The sequence below is a fragment of the Archocentrus centrarchus genome, chromosome 5, assembly GCF_007364275.1.
Source record: "Archocentrus centrarchus isolate MPI-CPG fArcCen1 chromosome 5, fArcCen1, whole genome shotgun sequence".
In the NCBI taxonomy this organism is placed as follows: domain Eukaryota; kingdom Metazoa; phylum Chordata; class Actinopteri; order Cichliformes; family Cichlidae; genus Archocentrus; species Archocentrus centrarchus.
In genome coordinates, this window is record NC_044350.1 from 35,912,719 (window position 1) to 35,927,832 (window position 15,114).

General features: G+C 42.5%; 1 protein-coding gene across 1 annotated transcript; it reads left to right on the forward strand.

Annotated features, from left to right (window-relative positions):
* Positions 1 to 1,150: 1,150 nt before the first annotated feature.
* LOC115779942 (haloacid dehalogenase-like hydrolase domain-containing 5) lies at positions 1,151 to 14,585 on the forward strand. Its single transcript, XM_075074365.1, is given in 11 exon segments — positions 1,151 to 1,273; positions 1,480 to 1,693; positions 2,094 to 2,285; positions 5,310 to 5,422; positions 5,641 to 5,734; positions 5,909 to 5,942; positions 6,020 to 6,194; positions 6,276 to 6,452; positions 12,921 to 13,015; positions 13,018 to 13,085; positions 14,191 to 14,585. Coding segments are annotated over 10 exon segments (1,221 nt in total). The 5' UTR covers positions 1,151 to 1,273; positions 1,480 to 1,609; the 3' UTR covers positions 14,380 to 14,585.
* Positions 14,586 to 15,114: the final 529 nt, after the last annotated feature.

A 15,114-nucleotide genomic window follows, 5' to 3' on the forward strand; every position in this document is an offset into this window, starting at 1 on the left:
CCGAAAACTGAGTTTTACTGTCATGATGTCATCACAGTAACTCAGGTGAGCAGGTCCCCCACCTCCATGCCCCCCTGCAGTGACTGTCTGACCCCCAGTTTGAGAACTGGATCTTCCTTTAACTCTGAGAAGCAGCCGGGGTCAGAGAACCAAGCCCGCCAGTACAGGAAGTGACATTGTTAGTATAATGCTGCATTGTAAATACTGAAGTTGCTGCAGTACTTCAGTCTGTGTCATCATGTGGCTTCAATCTTCCTGCTGATTGGTTGATTGGTGGCAGCATTCTACAACATGTGATTGGCTGATTAATGACCTAACGCTGCATGTGATGTCATGTGAGGAGAAAATTGCAGTCAGCCACATTCAATCAGCAGCTCTGAGAGTGTGTGTGAGAGAGATATTATCAGCTGGTGATTAAAGATCTACAAAGAACATTAAATGTCAGTAAAATGCAAAGACAGCAGCAGTTAATCATGAATCTGCTGGTTTCTGTCTCAGAAACAAAGATCTGAATGATTCTGGGTCTGAGTCGCTCTCAGTGCTGCTGCTGAGCCTTTAAACACATGAAAGCTTCTGTCCCACAGCCTGATGGAGGACACATGGAAATCAGGGTGAGATTAACGTGACTGATTGAACAGGTATGAACAGGTGTTCTTGGTGTGTTTCCAGCAGAGACGCAACAGCAGGTTAGAATCAAGCAGAACATTTACACCTTTCCTAAATCCCCACATTAATACACACACATTCAGTGACAATGAGATGCTTCATTCAGAGGTTTCAGTAACGAGCTGCTCATATAAATGTGTTCCCAGCAGAATCTGAATCACTGAGAACGTGCTGAACAGCTGATTTGAGACTCTGAGCATCACATGCTGCTGACAGGTTAGTTTTTATTCTCTCAGCTGCAGACTTTCTGCTGTTTGAGGATTTCAGAGTCAAGATTAAATATGAATTCAAACAGAGGCTCAGTCTGTGTACACATCTGATCTGAGGTCAGTGAGTACAGTGTAGGCACTATGTTCTAAAGATCTGATTGGTCAGCGGGCGGTGATTCCATACCTGTTGATCTCTAATCTGGATCCTAACCTGCTCCGGAGCAGTTACCATAGCGATTTACCCTGGTAGTACCTGAACCACCTTTGTATTAGTGAAAACCCAGAGTTCACCTGAAGTTACCTGGTGAGGCCAAATCCTGCTTCACAGTGCAGGCCCCGTCTGGTTCCTGAGGCGATCCTCCATCAGGACAGAGGCTCTGAAGTGCTGCTGGATTCAGGTGACTCCTCCTGCTTGTACAGGAACAGCATACACCTCATTCAGAGGAATTCTTAGATCTTAGATCATATGACTGACATCAATTATCTACTTAAAGCAGCAGGTAATCAATAAATCACAATAAAAGTGATCCAGGTTAGTTTGAGGGCACGCCCCCTCCAGCTGACACAGGTGAACCCTCCCTCACCACTTGTCATTATCTCTCAGGTTGTTTACTGTGTGCTGACTGCTGAACATCAACAAACAGAAACATGAAGATGTTTGTGGTGACATCATAGACCCTCTGCATCAGGCTCCTCCCCCTAGTGACATCACAGGTGTGTGGGTATAAAGAGTGATGAGTGGCAGCGGGACATACGACATCATGTGGTGTCGAGGCTTCCTGCAGCAGACGGTCCGACACGTTTCTAGCAGCAGACAGGTTGGTGTGTGTGTGTGGTGTGTGTGTGTGTTTTTATATCTTTGACCTCAAACTGATAAATTATTGATAATCTGTTGATCGTGTTTTTTCTAATTTGAAAACTTTTTTCTTGTTCACTCGTTACACTTTCAAATGCACTCAGAGGTCACATGATACATACTGTGTATGCTGTATACAAACTACTGGTTACAAATGTATATAGTGTTTTGATGTATATGTGTATTGATATATAATGTATATAGTGTTTTCTATTTTATTTTATTTCATCCTTCTTTTCTGTACTTGAGCTGCTGTAATATGCAAATTTCCCCATTGTGGGATCATTAAACTTTTATTTTATCTCATGATGTCTCACCTCTGAAACACAGTTCAACCCTCACCTGTCTCACCTGTCTCTCAGGCGGGTGTCCTCTTTGATGTGGATGGTGTCCTGCTCCGCGGGGGTTCTGTGATCCCAGCTGCTCGGCGAGCTTTTGGGAAGCTCCTGGACAGAAACAACGACTTCCTGTTTCCTGTCATCTTTGTCACCAATGCAGGAAGCTGTCAGAGGCACCACAAAGCCCAGCAGCTGTCTCACCTGCTGGACGTGCAGGTAGGGGCTCAGACAGGGTTTTACTCATGTTTGTGTTTGAATGTTTTCAACAGACTTTCAGTTTAATAGCATTTAATTACTGAACTTCCTGTTTTTATTCCAGCTGTTTATTGATGATTATTGAAGCTTTATTGTAGGGTCTTTACCCACAATACAAAGCGCCTTGAGGCGACTGTTTGTTGTGATTTGGCGCTATATAAATAAAATTGAATTGAATTGAATTATAAATAATTTAACATAGTCAGGTTAAGCAAAAAATATAGAAGAAAAAAATACAAAACGTGTGATTTTGAGAAGATGAGACTCTGTGAGGCAGGTCGAATCTGTAACATGACACCTGTCACAGTTCAGATCCTCCCTACCTGAGCTTCTCAGCTCAGTGCATCCATTTCTCAGGAAGCATCTCTGCTCTGAGTCTTTGTGTTAAACTCACCTGTCAGTGAGTGTCCTCTCTACCTGTGTGTGCATCTCAGGTGATTCTCATGCTTATGGTCCAAGTGCTGCAGAGACAGGCAGAGGGTTTGTCCGTCCTCACAGGACTGCCTTGTGTTTTAATGTCATTAAGTTGTAACTTTAAGTGGTCCCATGAGGACATCAGAAAGAAGGCAGGCTGAGATTACAGCTTGGGGGGGTAAGGCAGTCAGTGAGTGCAGAAGGCTTTACAGATGATATGAGCAGAGGAGAGTGAGAACAGTCAGAATTCTGCAGAAACATACAAACCTCTTAAAGAACCTTAAAGAACGTGAGTCTGTAGAGTCCCCTCACAGTAAGAACTGGCTGCAGATCAGTGCTGTGAACTGGTTCCTGATGGATGAAACCAACCAGAACTGAGCTGAGGGACACTCAGAGATCTCACAGCATGTGACAGTCATGTGATCACTGCAGAGCGACGCATGGACACAGAGACGTGCCTTCATATTACAACCATCTTCCTCCTCTCTGCTGGCATCTCCTCTTCATTACTTCCTGAATCCTCCTAATTTGAATTTAGTCATGGGACCACTTAAAAAGTTATAACTTAATGGCATTAAAAGACAACAGACTCCTGTGATGACGAATAAACCCTCAGTCTGTTTCAGCAGCAGAGCCACACCTCAGACTGCGAGCATGAGAAACAGTATCAGAATCATCTGAGAAGGTCCAGGTGTAGCTCACCAGTTTGAGCAGGTGACCTGTATCAGTGTTAATTTCGTTGATGAAATATTTTCGTCATAGTTTTCGTCGATGAACCTTTTTTTCATGATGATAACGAGATGATAACTAAATAAAAACTACCTAAAATGACAAAAACGATAACGAAATTAATTGACACTTTCATCAACAAATGAAAACGAGACGAAAACGCTTGGCGGGGACAAAATCCATTCAGAACTGATTTAATTTTGTGACAGGTCGGGTGAAGTTAAGAAAACATCCAATCAAACGCACAGATGCACAAATTTGCTCTAAACCCGGGAAGACCAAACTAGCCTGTGATTGGTCGTTACTTCCGATAGAACTAAGTGATGTAAACAATGTCAGCAGGGAGAAAGAGAAGAGCCGATGTATGGACACATTTGTCCTTTGACGTTGTGACAAACTAAACGATGTGTAAACCACGTGGGGCGACTATCTCGGGTAAAAACACAACAAATATTAAACAGCATCTGCAAACCAGTCACCCAGATCTCCATGCAAAGGTCAGCATTTTAATGTCATGCAGGGTAAAGTGTTTTTCCCAGTTGTGTTTAGAGAAAATCTCCACCCCGCGGTGGATTAGCCTTTATAATCTTAGTCCTGAACACTGCCCTGTACCTTTCAGAGCGTCCTGCTGTAAACGCTGGATTATCTCAGTAAGGTGGTGTTAATGATCAGGTGTGTGGAAGCATGTTAATATTATTATAATATGCCATAACTTTGAGTAAATGTTTAATTTTGTGTAAGTGTGTATAATGACTAATTCAAGGGAACTGAAGAAAAAGCATTTACATTTTACACCCTTTATATTTTAGTCGACTGAATCGACTGTAGATTTAGTGACTATATTCTTACACTAATTAGTCGACTAAAACTAGACTAAAACTAAAACTATTCAGATGACTAAATTATGACTAAAACTAAATTACATTTTCATCAAAAGACTATGACTAAAACTAAATCAAAATTTGCCGTCAAAATTAACACTGCCCTGTATGCCGTAATGCTATTGCAGAGGTCTGGGGCAGTGACTGGATAGAAGTCTAAGAGAACCCTAACCCCTCCTGCTCACCTGATTTCAGTAAACTCTTTCCTGAAGAGTTTATGGTCTCAGTCTCAGGTTTCAGGTCTGACTGAATAAAACATGAAGTTCATTTTGGAAATTATGGTTCTATTAGTCACAGAGGAGAAGGAAGCAAGGAGGAATAGGGTGGGGCTATCTGCGACTGAAAAATTACTGTCGGGGTGGCTGTAGCTCAGTAGGTAGAGCAGGTCACCTACTGATCGGAAGGTCAGCGGTTCAATTCCTGGCTACTCCAGGCTACATGCTACTCCAGGCTACATGCCAATGTATCCTTGGGCAAGATACTTAACCCCAAGTTGCTCTCTGACCATCCTGTCGGAGTATGAATGTGTGTGAATGCTAGTTAATTAAAAGCACTTAGCTTAGTATAAACATGGAAGTGCTTGTATGAATGTGAGTGCATGGGTAAATGTAAACATGTTGTGTAAGCGCTTTGAGTGCTCTGACTGAGTAGAAAAGCGCTATAAAGAGTAAGAGCTAGTCCATTTACCATTACCATTTACCATGAATGTACAACGTCTCCTATGGTTAATTTTTTAAGACTGTTTTACACTGAAGATAAACATCTCAGTTAATATCACTAATTAATGGAGGCACTTTGATAACCAAGCTACGTAGCTCTAGGTCTACCCAATTAGCTTCACCCTCTCTGTCAAATATGGCCACGTTTATAAGTTTGATGGACAGTGGCTGCATCCATCTTTTATCTACAGACTGTGGACTGGACCACCAGTCATGTGATCGCTTTCTCTCTCTGTCTGTAGATCACCCCAGAGCAGGTGGTTCTTTCCCACAGTCCCTTGCAGATGATGAAGAGTTTCCATGATAAATGTGTCCTGGTGTCCGGACAGGGGCCAGTGGTGCACATCGCCAACACGTATCCTTATCAGGGTAAAGACAGGAACTCATCCTGATCCCCACAGAAACCGATCAGGTTCATCTGAACTTTACAAACGTCTCCTAACAGTTTCCTTGAATGATGTGAGACACTGTGAGCTGCTGGTAACACATAAAGAGGAGTTCTTGATCGTGTGACTTTAAATGTTTGAATGTGATGAAGAATCTGAGTGTTACAGTCCTGAACGCCTCCTCCAGTTTGGGTTTTCAGAAGGTGGTGACGATGGAGCAGCTCTCAAAACACCACCCCCTGCTAGACATGGTGGACCACAGCAGGAAAACCACACTTCCTGTGAGTCCTGCAGACTTTAAACAAACAGTTTCTGATTTGTCAGGATGAGACTTTGTTGTGTTAGGTAAACACAAAAGAACAACAGTAATCAGTAAGATAGAGCACACTGCACATGCTCATTAGCATTCCAAACTTATCCCTGTGTTTATTTGATGATCACTTTGTTTGTTTCAGTCATCACCTCTGCTGAGTCTTCCCCAGATACAAGGTGAGACAGCCTACACACAGGAAGTGGAATGGCTTTCCTAGAGCACCTCTTAACTCTGACCTCCTGTGTTGCCATAGCGATCATTCTTTTTGGGGAGCCAGTTAGATGGGAGACCAATCTGCAGCTGCTGATTGATGTACTCCTGACCAATGGCAGGCCAGATTGTGTGTACGAAGCCCATCCTTCAGCACAGTTGCCTGTCCTCGCCTGCAACATGGACCTCCTGTGGATGGCCGAGGCCCCATCGCCACGGTAAATACCCCACACTTCCTACTGGCACTAAGGTGGAGGCTGTCCTGGTGGAGGCTGTCTGACCCTGCTGCATTGCTGTAGGTTTGGTCACGGGATGTTCCTACTGTGTCTGGAGTCGGTCTACAGGAAGCTGACGGGCCACGAGCTGCAGTACAAGGCGCTGCTGGGAAAACCCAGCCTAATCACATATCAGTATGCTGAGCAGATGCTGCGGCAGCAGAACTGCAACCGCAGGCTGAACACCATCTACGCTGTGGGGTAACCAACCCACCCATAACAACACCTGTAATAACACTGGTAACACCACATGTAACAATACCAGTAACAACACCTTTAACATCTGTAACATCATCTGTAATTACATCTATAACACCATTTATAATAACACCTGTAAAACCATATCTAACAACATATGTAATAACACCTGTAAATATCCCTGTAACAGCACATTCAACACGGTCATTAACACCATCTATAATACCTGTAACATTACCTTTAACAACATCACATAATTCACAAAGAAAAAACAATACAGCTTCATCAACTGCACCAAAGGATAGAACAATTAAATGTGGATTATTAAACATTAGGTCTCTCTCTTCCAAGTCCCTATTAGTAAATGATTTAATAATTGATCAACATATTGATTTATTCTGCCTTACAGAAACCTGGTTACAGCAGGATGAATATGTTAGTTTAAATGAATCAACACCCCCGAGTCACAGTAACTGTCAGAATGCTCGAAGCACAGGTCGAGGAGGAGGATTAGCTGCAATCTTCAATTCCAGCTTATTAATTAATCAGAGACCCAGACAAAGTTTTCATTCTTTTGAAAGCCTGACTCTTAGTCTTGTCCATCCTAATTGGGAAAATCAAAAACATGTTTTTGTCAATTCAATAACCACATCACTGACGATAGGGTACACTCTTTATTCGTTGCCATCAACAAAACTACAAACTCCCAGCACCCCCTGTGCACTCCTCACTCCACCCTCCGACACATGCGCAGTAGGATAATACAACTTAACAATCTCCCCTCTTTCTTTAAAGAATACAGAACAAATTAAAACAACATTTTAACTTTACTTATTTGAACTTAATCTTTAAATTGCCACTCCCCCTCACTAAGGGCTCTCAGCAGTCCAAGTGCAGATGCTCCCACTTTTGTTAAGCAGTTAGCAAGCTGCTCTTTGGTAGATGTCCATATGATTTTTTGAATTGTCCCTGATTCCATAAGTTCTTTGATGCCGCTGATCTCAAGTCGAAGTCTCTTTTCAGTTACAGATTTTGTAGACTTTACAGCATCAAGAAAGGAATGGTTGTCTGTTACACAGATAATGGGCAGAATGTTGTGTGTGCCATCACCAACCATGAGCTCTGAATAGAGTGTAGCTAGAAAGACAGCACTATCAATTCCATCTGCAAGTGCTAAAGTCTCTCCAGCTAACGTGCTTCGTACCACTCTCTTGATCCGTTTTGACTGCCAGCATATAGGTGAAAATTTTCCATCTTCTCCCATCAGCATGATGAAGTGTCCACCTTGTGTTCCTCCATCCGCGAGGTTTCCCATAGAGGAATCACTGAACACCAGTAACTTGTGGTTTTTGTTGTCTCCCAGATATTGGAACTTCAGGGTAACTTCTTCGGATTTAAGTTTTCTGACCAGTTTGTTTGCACAGTGCAATGTCTGGATGGTAGCATGTTTTGTATTTGACGCCAAGATGGATATGTCACACATGATGTCAGGTCTGCTCTGTCTTGCTACCCACAGAATCTGTCCAATCTTGGATTTTAACATATCCATCTCTGTGTTTGTTAAAGGAGCCTCCCGCTGTGGTGCTCTGGTGGGATTTATAAGAACGGGCTGTAGGTTTTTTATGTATGCACGCTGTTGTACTTTTATTTCATTCTGCAGAGAATGAACCTCCATCCCAATGTAGTTGAAGCTGTTATGTTCTTCTCGTCCAACTTGAAAAGCAGCTTTCAGTTTGGGAATAACAGCTGAAGAGAACATGTCTGACCCACCCCATACAAAGTCATCCACATGGCATGCAAGGACTCCTGTCACCTTACAGAAGTCATCTTGCCAGTAGAAGACAGCTGGATCGACTTTTGACACAGTGCCTCCCAGTTTCTGCATGGTTTCTCTCACCTTGTTGTACCAGAACAAGGAAGCATCTGCCAAGCCATACACACATTTGTTTAGCTTCCATACAAATCCTTCACTTTCTGCCTCTTGAGGTGGACGGATATACATATCCCGGGTTAAATCTTTACCTTGCAAGAAGGCTGCTTTGATGTCCATGGAGTTCATTTTCCATTTATTCTGACATATGACGGCTATGACCATCTTCAGGGATTCGGAGGAACAAGTGGGTGAATCTTTAGGAAGTTCTTGAGTGTTTATTTCTTCAAAGCCTCTTGCAACCAGTCTAGCTTTGGGTACAATGCCCACTTGTGTTTTCTTGAGTGTGCACACCCATCTCGTTGATATGCATTTCTGACCTTCATCTTTTTCCTCTGTAAATACATTGTTCGTTTTCCAGTTGTCAAGTTCAGTTTGTTTGGCATGTGAGAAAATATCCTCATTCACCATTAATATTTCATCTCTGTTGCTGTCGGTGTTTGACTTGACATTTTCAACTATTTCAAGGTTGTTTACCTGTCCCATATCAACTGATCCTGTGGATCCAGCTTTTTCCTCTGGCTCACTGTATTCCAAATTGTACCAGTTTCTGTGTTTCCCACTGGCCTTTCCTGCCCGGCTGGTTATTCTTCCAGAATATTTTTGTCCTGTTTCTTTGTCTGTATATTTAACTACTTGTCCAGCTTTCAGTTTCAGTTCTTCACTGACGGTTGTTGAGTGTGCCAGTGGGAGATCACCCTCTCCAGGCTGTACTGATTCACAGGAGGATTCGTTGTTTTCTGTAGTGCGATGTGGTCCATCCCTTGTCGATGTCACCTCTTCATGTTCGCTTTCAAAATCAAGTCCTGCTGCTGGTGTTTCAAAAGTTTTTTCTTCCGTTTTGGTCAGATTTTCCTTCTTAGTTTCTTCCTGTTTTTCTTGTGTTGCATTCACTTTTCTTAGCTTAGACTGGTGTACTCTGACATATGTTCCACCATGCCTGACAAATATTACTACGCCATCTTGGCCAATAACCACGCCTGGACCTTTCCACTCTTGACAGTCTGTACGTTTATAATAGACTTTGTCTCCTGTTTCATATTTTTCATCCGTGGGCCGCAGCTGTTTTCGAAGGGCTCTTCGTATCCTCTCAGAACATTCAGCCTCAGCAAAAGCCTTTCTCATGCATGCAGTGTTGCAGTCTGATGACCCATCCATGTGTTGACATTAGTTTCCAATGCTGGAGGTCTATCAGTTAGGACTGAAGGTAGGTTTGGGTTTTGTCCAAAGACAGTTGATAGGGGCTGTAGCCGTGTACATTGTGCATGCAGTTTTTTGCCATCAAGCCCAGTCCAGAGCCATTTTCCAGTCACATTTGTTGTCTCTCTTTACCTTAAGTAACATTTCAGTGAGATCTGATTGTGTCTTTCAGGAGGCCGTTGCTCCATGGACTGTATCCTGCTGTGGTTTTAACTTCAATGTTAAAATGTTCAGCCATGTCTCTTATTTCTTCGTTGTTAAATTCACCTCCATTGTCACTGAATAGTCTGCGTGGTGGACCATGATGCTTATCAGCAGTGAATAAAGTGCTTCACTATCTCTTTGGGTCTTTTCGTGGTGATAATACTTCCTGCACTGAACCTTGTAAAATGATCAATGGCATGTAGATACCACCAGTCCTGGCTCATGCAGGTCCACAGCTACGGTTTCATTATATGTTGCAGCCATGGGTAAACCCACTGCAGGTTTGTGTTTTGGTTTACTGTATCGAATGCATATTTCACAGTTTTCTACAATTTCCTTCAGGATTGTAATGCTTCCTCATCAATGTTGCCTGAGCAGGACAGGAGTTTTTGCAATCTGTCAACTGAGGCATGTCCAAATTGTTTATGCAGCTTAGCAGTACTGCTTTTTTTCCTTTGTTGTCATGTTTTCTGTCACGATGAGAATTTCATCTTCATCATTTGATGTCTCGTTTTTTTCAATCTGACTTTCATTGTTGTTCCTTTCCTTTCTTAAGTTTACACAATAATGTCCAGAAGATGTCAGTTCGAGTTTTACAGGTTGGTCAAACATTGTTGCCTTGTCTTGAGCAATGTCCAAAACGGCACTTGCTCTCTTCAATGATGTTTTGCTCAAAAGCATCGGTATATCTGCTGGAACCACTTCTGTCTCTATTTTGCATCTAGTTTCTCCAATTTTTTGCTGGAATGGTCACTTTTCTTATGGATTGCACAATTTTTCCATCCCCAAACCGAAGGGTTTTGTACTCTTTTCATCTTTAATTTTTAATAATTCTCTCTGGGGTAGTCCACTTACATAATCTGCAAGCCATTTTTCACCACACACAGTTCTTGTACAGGCAGTGTCAATCACAGCAGATCCTAAAGCTTCTACCATGAAAATGTGTGCATCAGAAAAGGATTCGTTTGAAAACAGAGCAATGTTACATTCTTCCACATCATCTTTTGATCCCTCAACATTTGTTAGTTTTACATGTCTCTTTTGTTGGGGCAGTCTTTGCCCAGTGGTAAGTGCTTTGGCATATTGCACATTTAGTTCTTCTCCCAGTATTTGTCAAGTGGATTAGTTCCTGCAGCTATTCTTGGGCTTTGCTCTGAGTTAGAACTCCGTTCACGTTGCCTGTGTATTTGGTGAAGAAGGTGGCGTCGCCCTCTAGTGGCGAACAGCCGTTATCGCCAAAAATTCTTTTCAAGGCCGACTTCATGTTTGTAAAAGTAATGGTGGAACAGGCGGTTAGAGCTAGCTGTTTGTCTTTAACGTTTAGCCCTGCGGTGTCTAGGAGCTTGAATGCTAACACTGCATCTGGCAGTTCCATTTTGAACTTACGTAACTTGTTGTATCGTCGTTCAAATTCGATAATGTAATCCATCATGGATGTGTCGCCCTGTCTGTTGATCCGATCAAACTCGGTGTAAGCCTCGTACTGTCGATCCTTTTCTTCTTTTAAAAACACTGAGTCCAGCTTGGGTCAAAAGAACAGTCATTCCCGTTATCGGCGTTAAGGTCTTGCGCCGCGATTTCCAGCGCGCTTTCCCTCGCTCTTCCTGATAGCGACAGGGTAACCGCTAGAGCCTGCTTCTTTTTGTCCAAGTCTGTAACGAGTCTCCAGATTTCAATCTCATTTTTCCAACTTTCGTAAGACGTCTTCTCATCGAACGATGGAGGAACTTTGTAATTCCCAGCAGCGGCCATCCTCTGCTACCAATGTCAATCCAATAACCACATCACTGACGATAGGGTACACTCTTATTTCGTTGCCATCAACAAAAACTACCAAACTCCCAGCACCCCCCTGCGCACTCCTCACTCCACCCTCCGACACATGCGCAGTAGGATAATACAACTTAACAGTTTTATTTGTTATTATCTATCGTCCACCTGGTCCTTACTCAGAGTTTCTGTCTGATTTCTCAGACTTTTTATCTGATTTAGTGCTCAGTTCAGATAAAATCATTATAGTGGGTGATTTTAACATCCATGTAGATGCTGAGAATGACAGCCTCAACACTGCATTTAATCTATTGTTAGATTCAATTGGCTTCTCTCAAAATGTAAAGGAGCCCCACCCACCACTTTAATCATACTCTGGATCTTGTCCTAACATATGGCATAGAACTGAAGACTTAACAGTATTCCCTGAAAGCCCCCTCCTGTCTGATCATTTCTTAGTAACATTTACATTTACTTTAATGGATTACACAGCAGTGGGGGAATAAGTTTTATTACAGTAGAAGTCTTTTTGAAAGTGCTGTAACTAAGTTTAAGGATCTAATTCCTTCATTGTTATGCTCTTCAGTGCCAACACAGTGCAGAGCAGCTACCTAAACTCTGCTCCCAGTGAGGTCGATTATCTCGTCAATAGTTTTACATCCTCACTGCGTATAACTTTGGATACTGTGGCTCCTCTGAAAAGGAAGCTTCAAATCAGAAGTGCCTGACTCCGTGGTATAATTCACAAACGCACAGCTTAAACCTTTAACAATACTAGGGCCCGTATCCAGGCCCAAAAGAATATGCCAAAAAAAAAAATCCAGGATTGTTAAAGGGTTAAAGCAGATAACCTGTAAGCTGGAGAAGAAATGGCATCTCACTAATTTAGAAGATTTCATTCAGGAGGTATAGCAGGCCATCTACTAATCAGAAGGTTGGTGGTTTGATTCCTGGCTGCTCCAGTCTCCATGCTAAAGTATCCTTGGGCAAGATACTGAACCCCAAGTTGCTCTCCAATATAACCGTTGGAGTATGAATGTGTGTGAATGTTAGATATTAACACCTAGCTGCAGAGGAAGTGCTTGTATTAATGGGTACATCCAAATGTGTTGTATAAAGTGCTTTGAATGTTCAGCTAGAGTAGAAAAGTGCTATATAAGCATTTACATTACATATCTTCATGTTCGGCTACTTTCAGCACTGCTGGTATTTGTTTAGACTCTCTGTGATTGATTGCCTTTGATTATAAACATTTAATTATAAATTCTGACGGTGATTTAAACAGCATCTCACAGCCCACCTGCAGTGATGTCACGGTCAATCAGGGAGCCACGGCCCACACCAACTGTCTTCTTCTTATTCCCTAGTGACAACTTGATGACGGACATCTATGGTGCTAACCTGTACAACCGTTACCTGACTCAGCAGCATGCCTCTGTGATAACCAAAACTAGGCTAACTGCCAGGGAACAGGAAGTGAGGTGATGGTAGAGGAGGAACCGATATCTGCGTGTCAGTGTCGCTCCATCCTGGTACGTACAACCAGTTGGTAAAAAGAAATTAAGGTGACGTATTGTTGGTTTTAATGTATTTAAATAGAGTGTTTAAGCTGTTGCAGCTGTAACACTGAAATTTCCCACTGGGATCAATAAAGTATTTCTGATTCTGAAGTCTCTCTGACCATAAATTATTAGTGCCTTTTTCTCATCATTTAGTTTTCCATAAGCCACAATGTTCAGAAGTACAATTAAATAAATAAAAATTAAATTACATGTAAAAAACAAAATACTAAATGTAAGCTGTTAGCTCTATCCTTTTAATTCAAAACATATTCCAGTATTCCTGAGCTTCTTTAATTAAAATTACATATTGCTGGATGTCGTCACGGCCCTGTGACAGGCTGGCGACCTGTTCAGGGTGTACCCTGCCTCTCGCCCTATGACAGCTGGGATAGGCTCCCGCCCCCCCGCGACCCTGACCAGGATAAGCGGAAGCGAATGGATGGATGGATGGATGGATGGATGGATGTCGTCACTTACAGTCCTAATTTCTTGGCACGGATACTGGAGTTTTTTTCCCATTGTAGTTAGTTTCTGGTCTTGGGCTGACAGATCAGGTGCTCCTTCACTCTGCTTTCTTCTTCTTTGTAGTCTGTTAGCCTTTTCATATCAACTTTGTCCAACCCTTTTTCACTTGAGCCACAGTGAGCGCCTCAGAGGAACTATATTCAGATACTTTTTTTAACTGTCATCACTCCTGGCTTCATCCTGCAAACACTCTTTTCAGTTTGGCTCTTTCCTGCTTTCTTACCTGAGAGGTGCAGGCTTCTCTTACCACATTGTCACTACTTTGGGTGCTTCACCTGGAGGCAAAGGTGCCTCCATATTTAGAGAAATGGGGGTGTGGCAGAGAATGTATGAAGACTACACAAGCCTGTTGGTTCAAAGCTTCGGCTTTACTAACAAACCCACAGCAGTTAGCTTCCAGCACATATTAGTTAAAGAGGCCAATGAGGTCTTATTTTTAATTTGAGCGGCAGTGATTCAGTCCTTCACAATAAAAGCATGTGGACATGAGTTCAAAATAAGAGTGTGATGATGCTCATCTTTATGTGTTTACATGTCTACCTGTCCTAAGGTGCGCACAGGTGTCTACAACTCCCGCTTCCCACTTCCTAGAGACCAGAGCAGCAGCATCACAGAGACAGTGTTCCATGGACACAGAGACATGGTCCTGGAGCCCGATCTGATGGAGCCCAGTCATGTTGTGGAGGACGTGGAGGCTGCTGTGGACCTGCTGCTGCATCAGGAGGGCTCTGACCTCTAACCTTCACAATGAGAAACTCCAACCTGCCAGTTCTCAGCAGTGCCCACTGCCTTTAATCTGAATTGGTGCTAAATAGATCTGGAGGAATGCCTCTCTCCCCTGCTCTGATTGGTTGTCTTTCTGTCAGGTACCTCTGATGTTAGAAAAAGCCCTGCATCAGCTGAGTGGACCATCAGTGTGTTGAATAAATCAGTTTATAAACCCCGTGAAGTGTGTTTTGATTTTTTAAGAAGATATCATTACTTAGGCTGAGGGGGATAAGTTTTAATGATTATTAAAATGAGCCCACAGAGAGCAGCTTTTCTCTCCATCCAAGTACAAACATGTCCCTGTTTTGCTGTAAATGACTCTCAGGAGGAGATTCTTACAGTCAACGGTCAGAATAAAGGTTTTATAATAAAATTTGATTTTTAATAGTTTGAAATATATTTTTGAATTGTATGCAGAAACACTCCTGCCTCCAATCAGGTATCTGTAAACATACAGGGAGTCTTTCCTCCTTATTTAAACTCAGCTCCATCCATGAAGTTTGAATGCTGCTGATAATCTCACTGTGAAAGCAGCTCCTCATGAAGGATGAACTATGATCATATCAAACATGGCTGGTGTTAACCCTGATCAGCTACCCCACTTAATGCACATCATAAATAACTCACGTGACTCCTGAAACACAGAGTGATGATTCATGTTCTGCAGTATGTTGTAGAGGCCAAAAAACCACCTGTCTCCACTCCA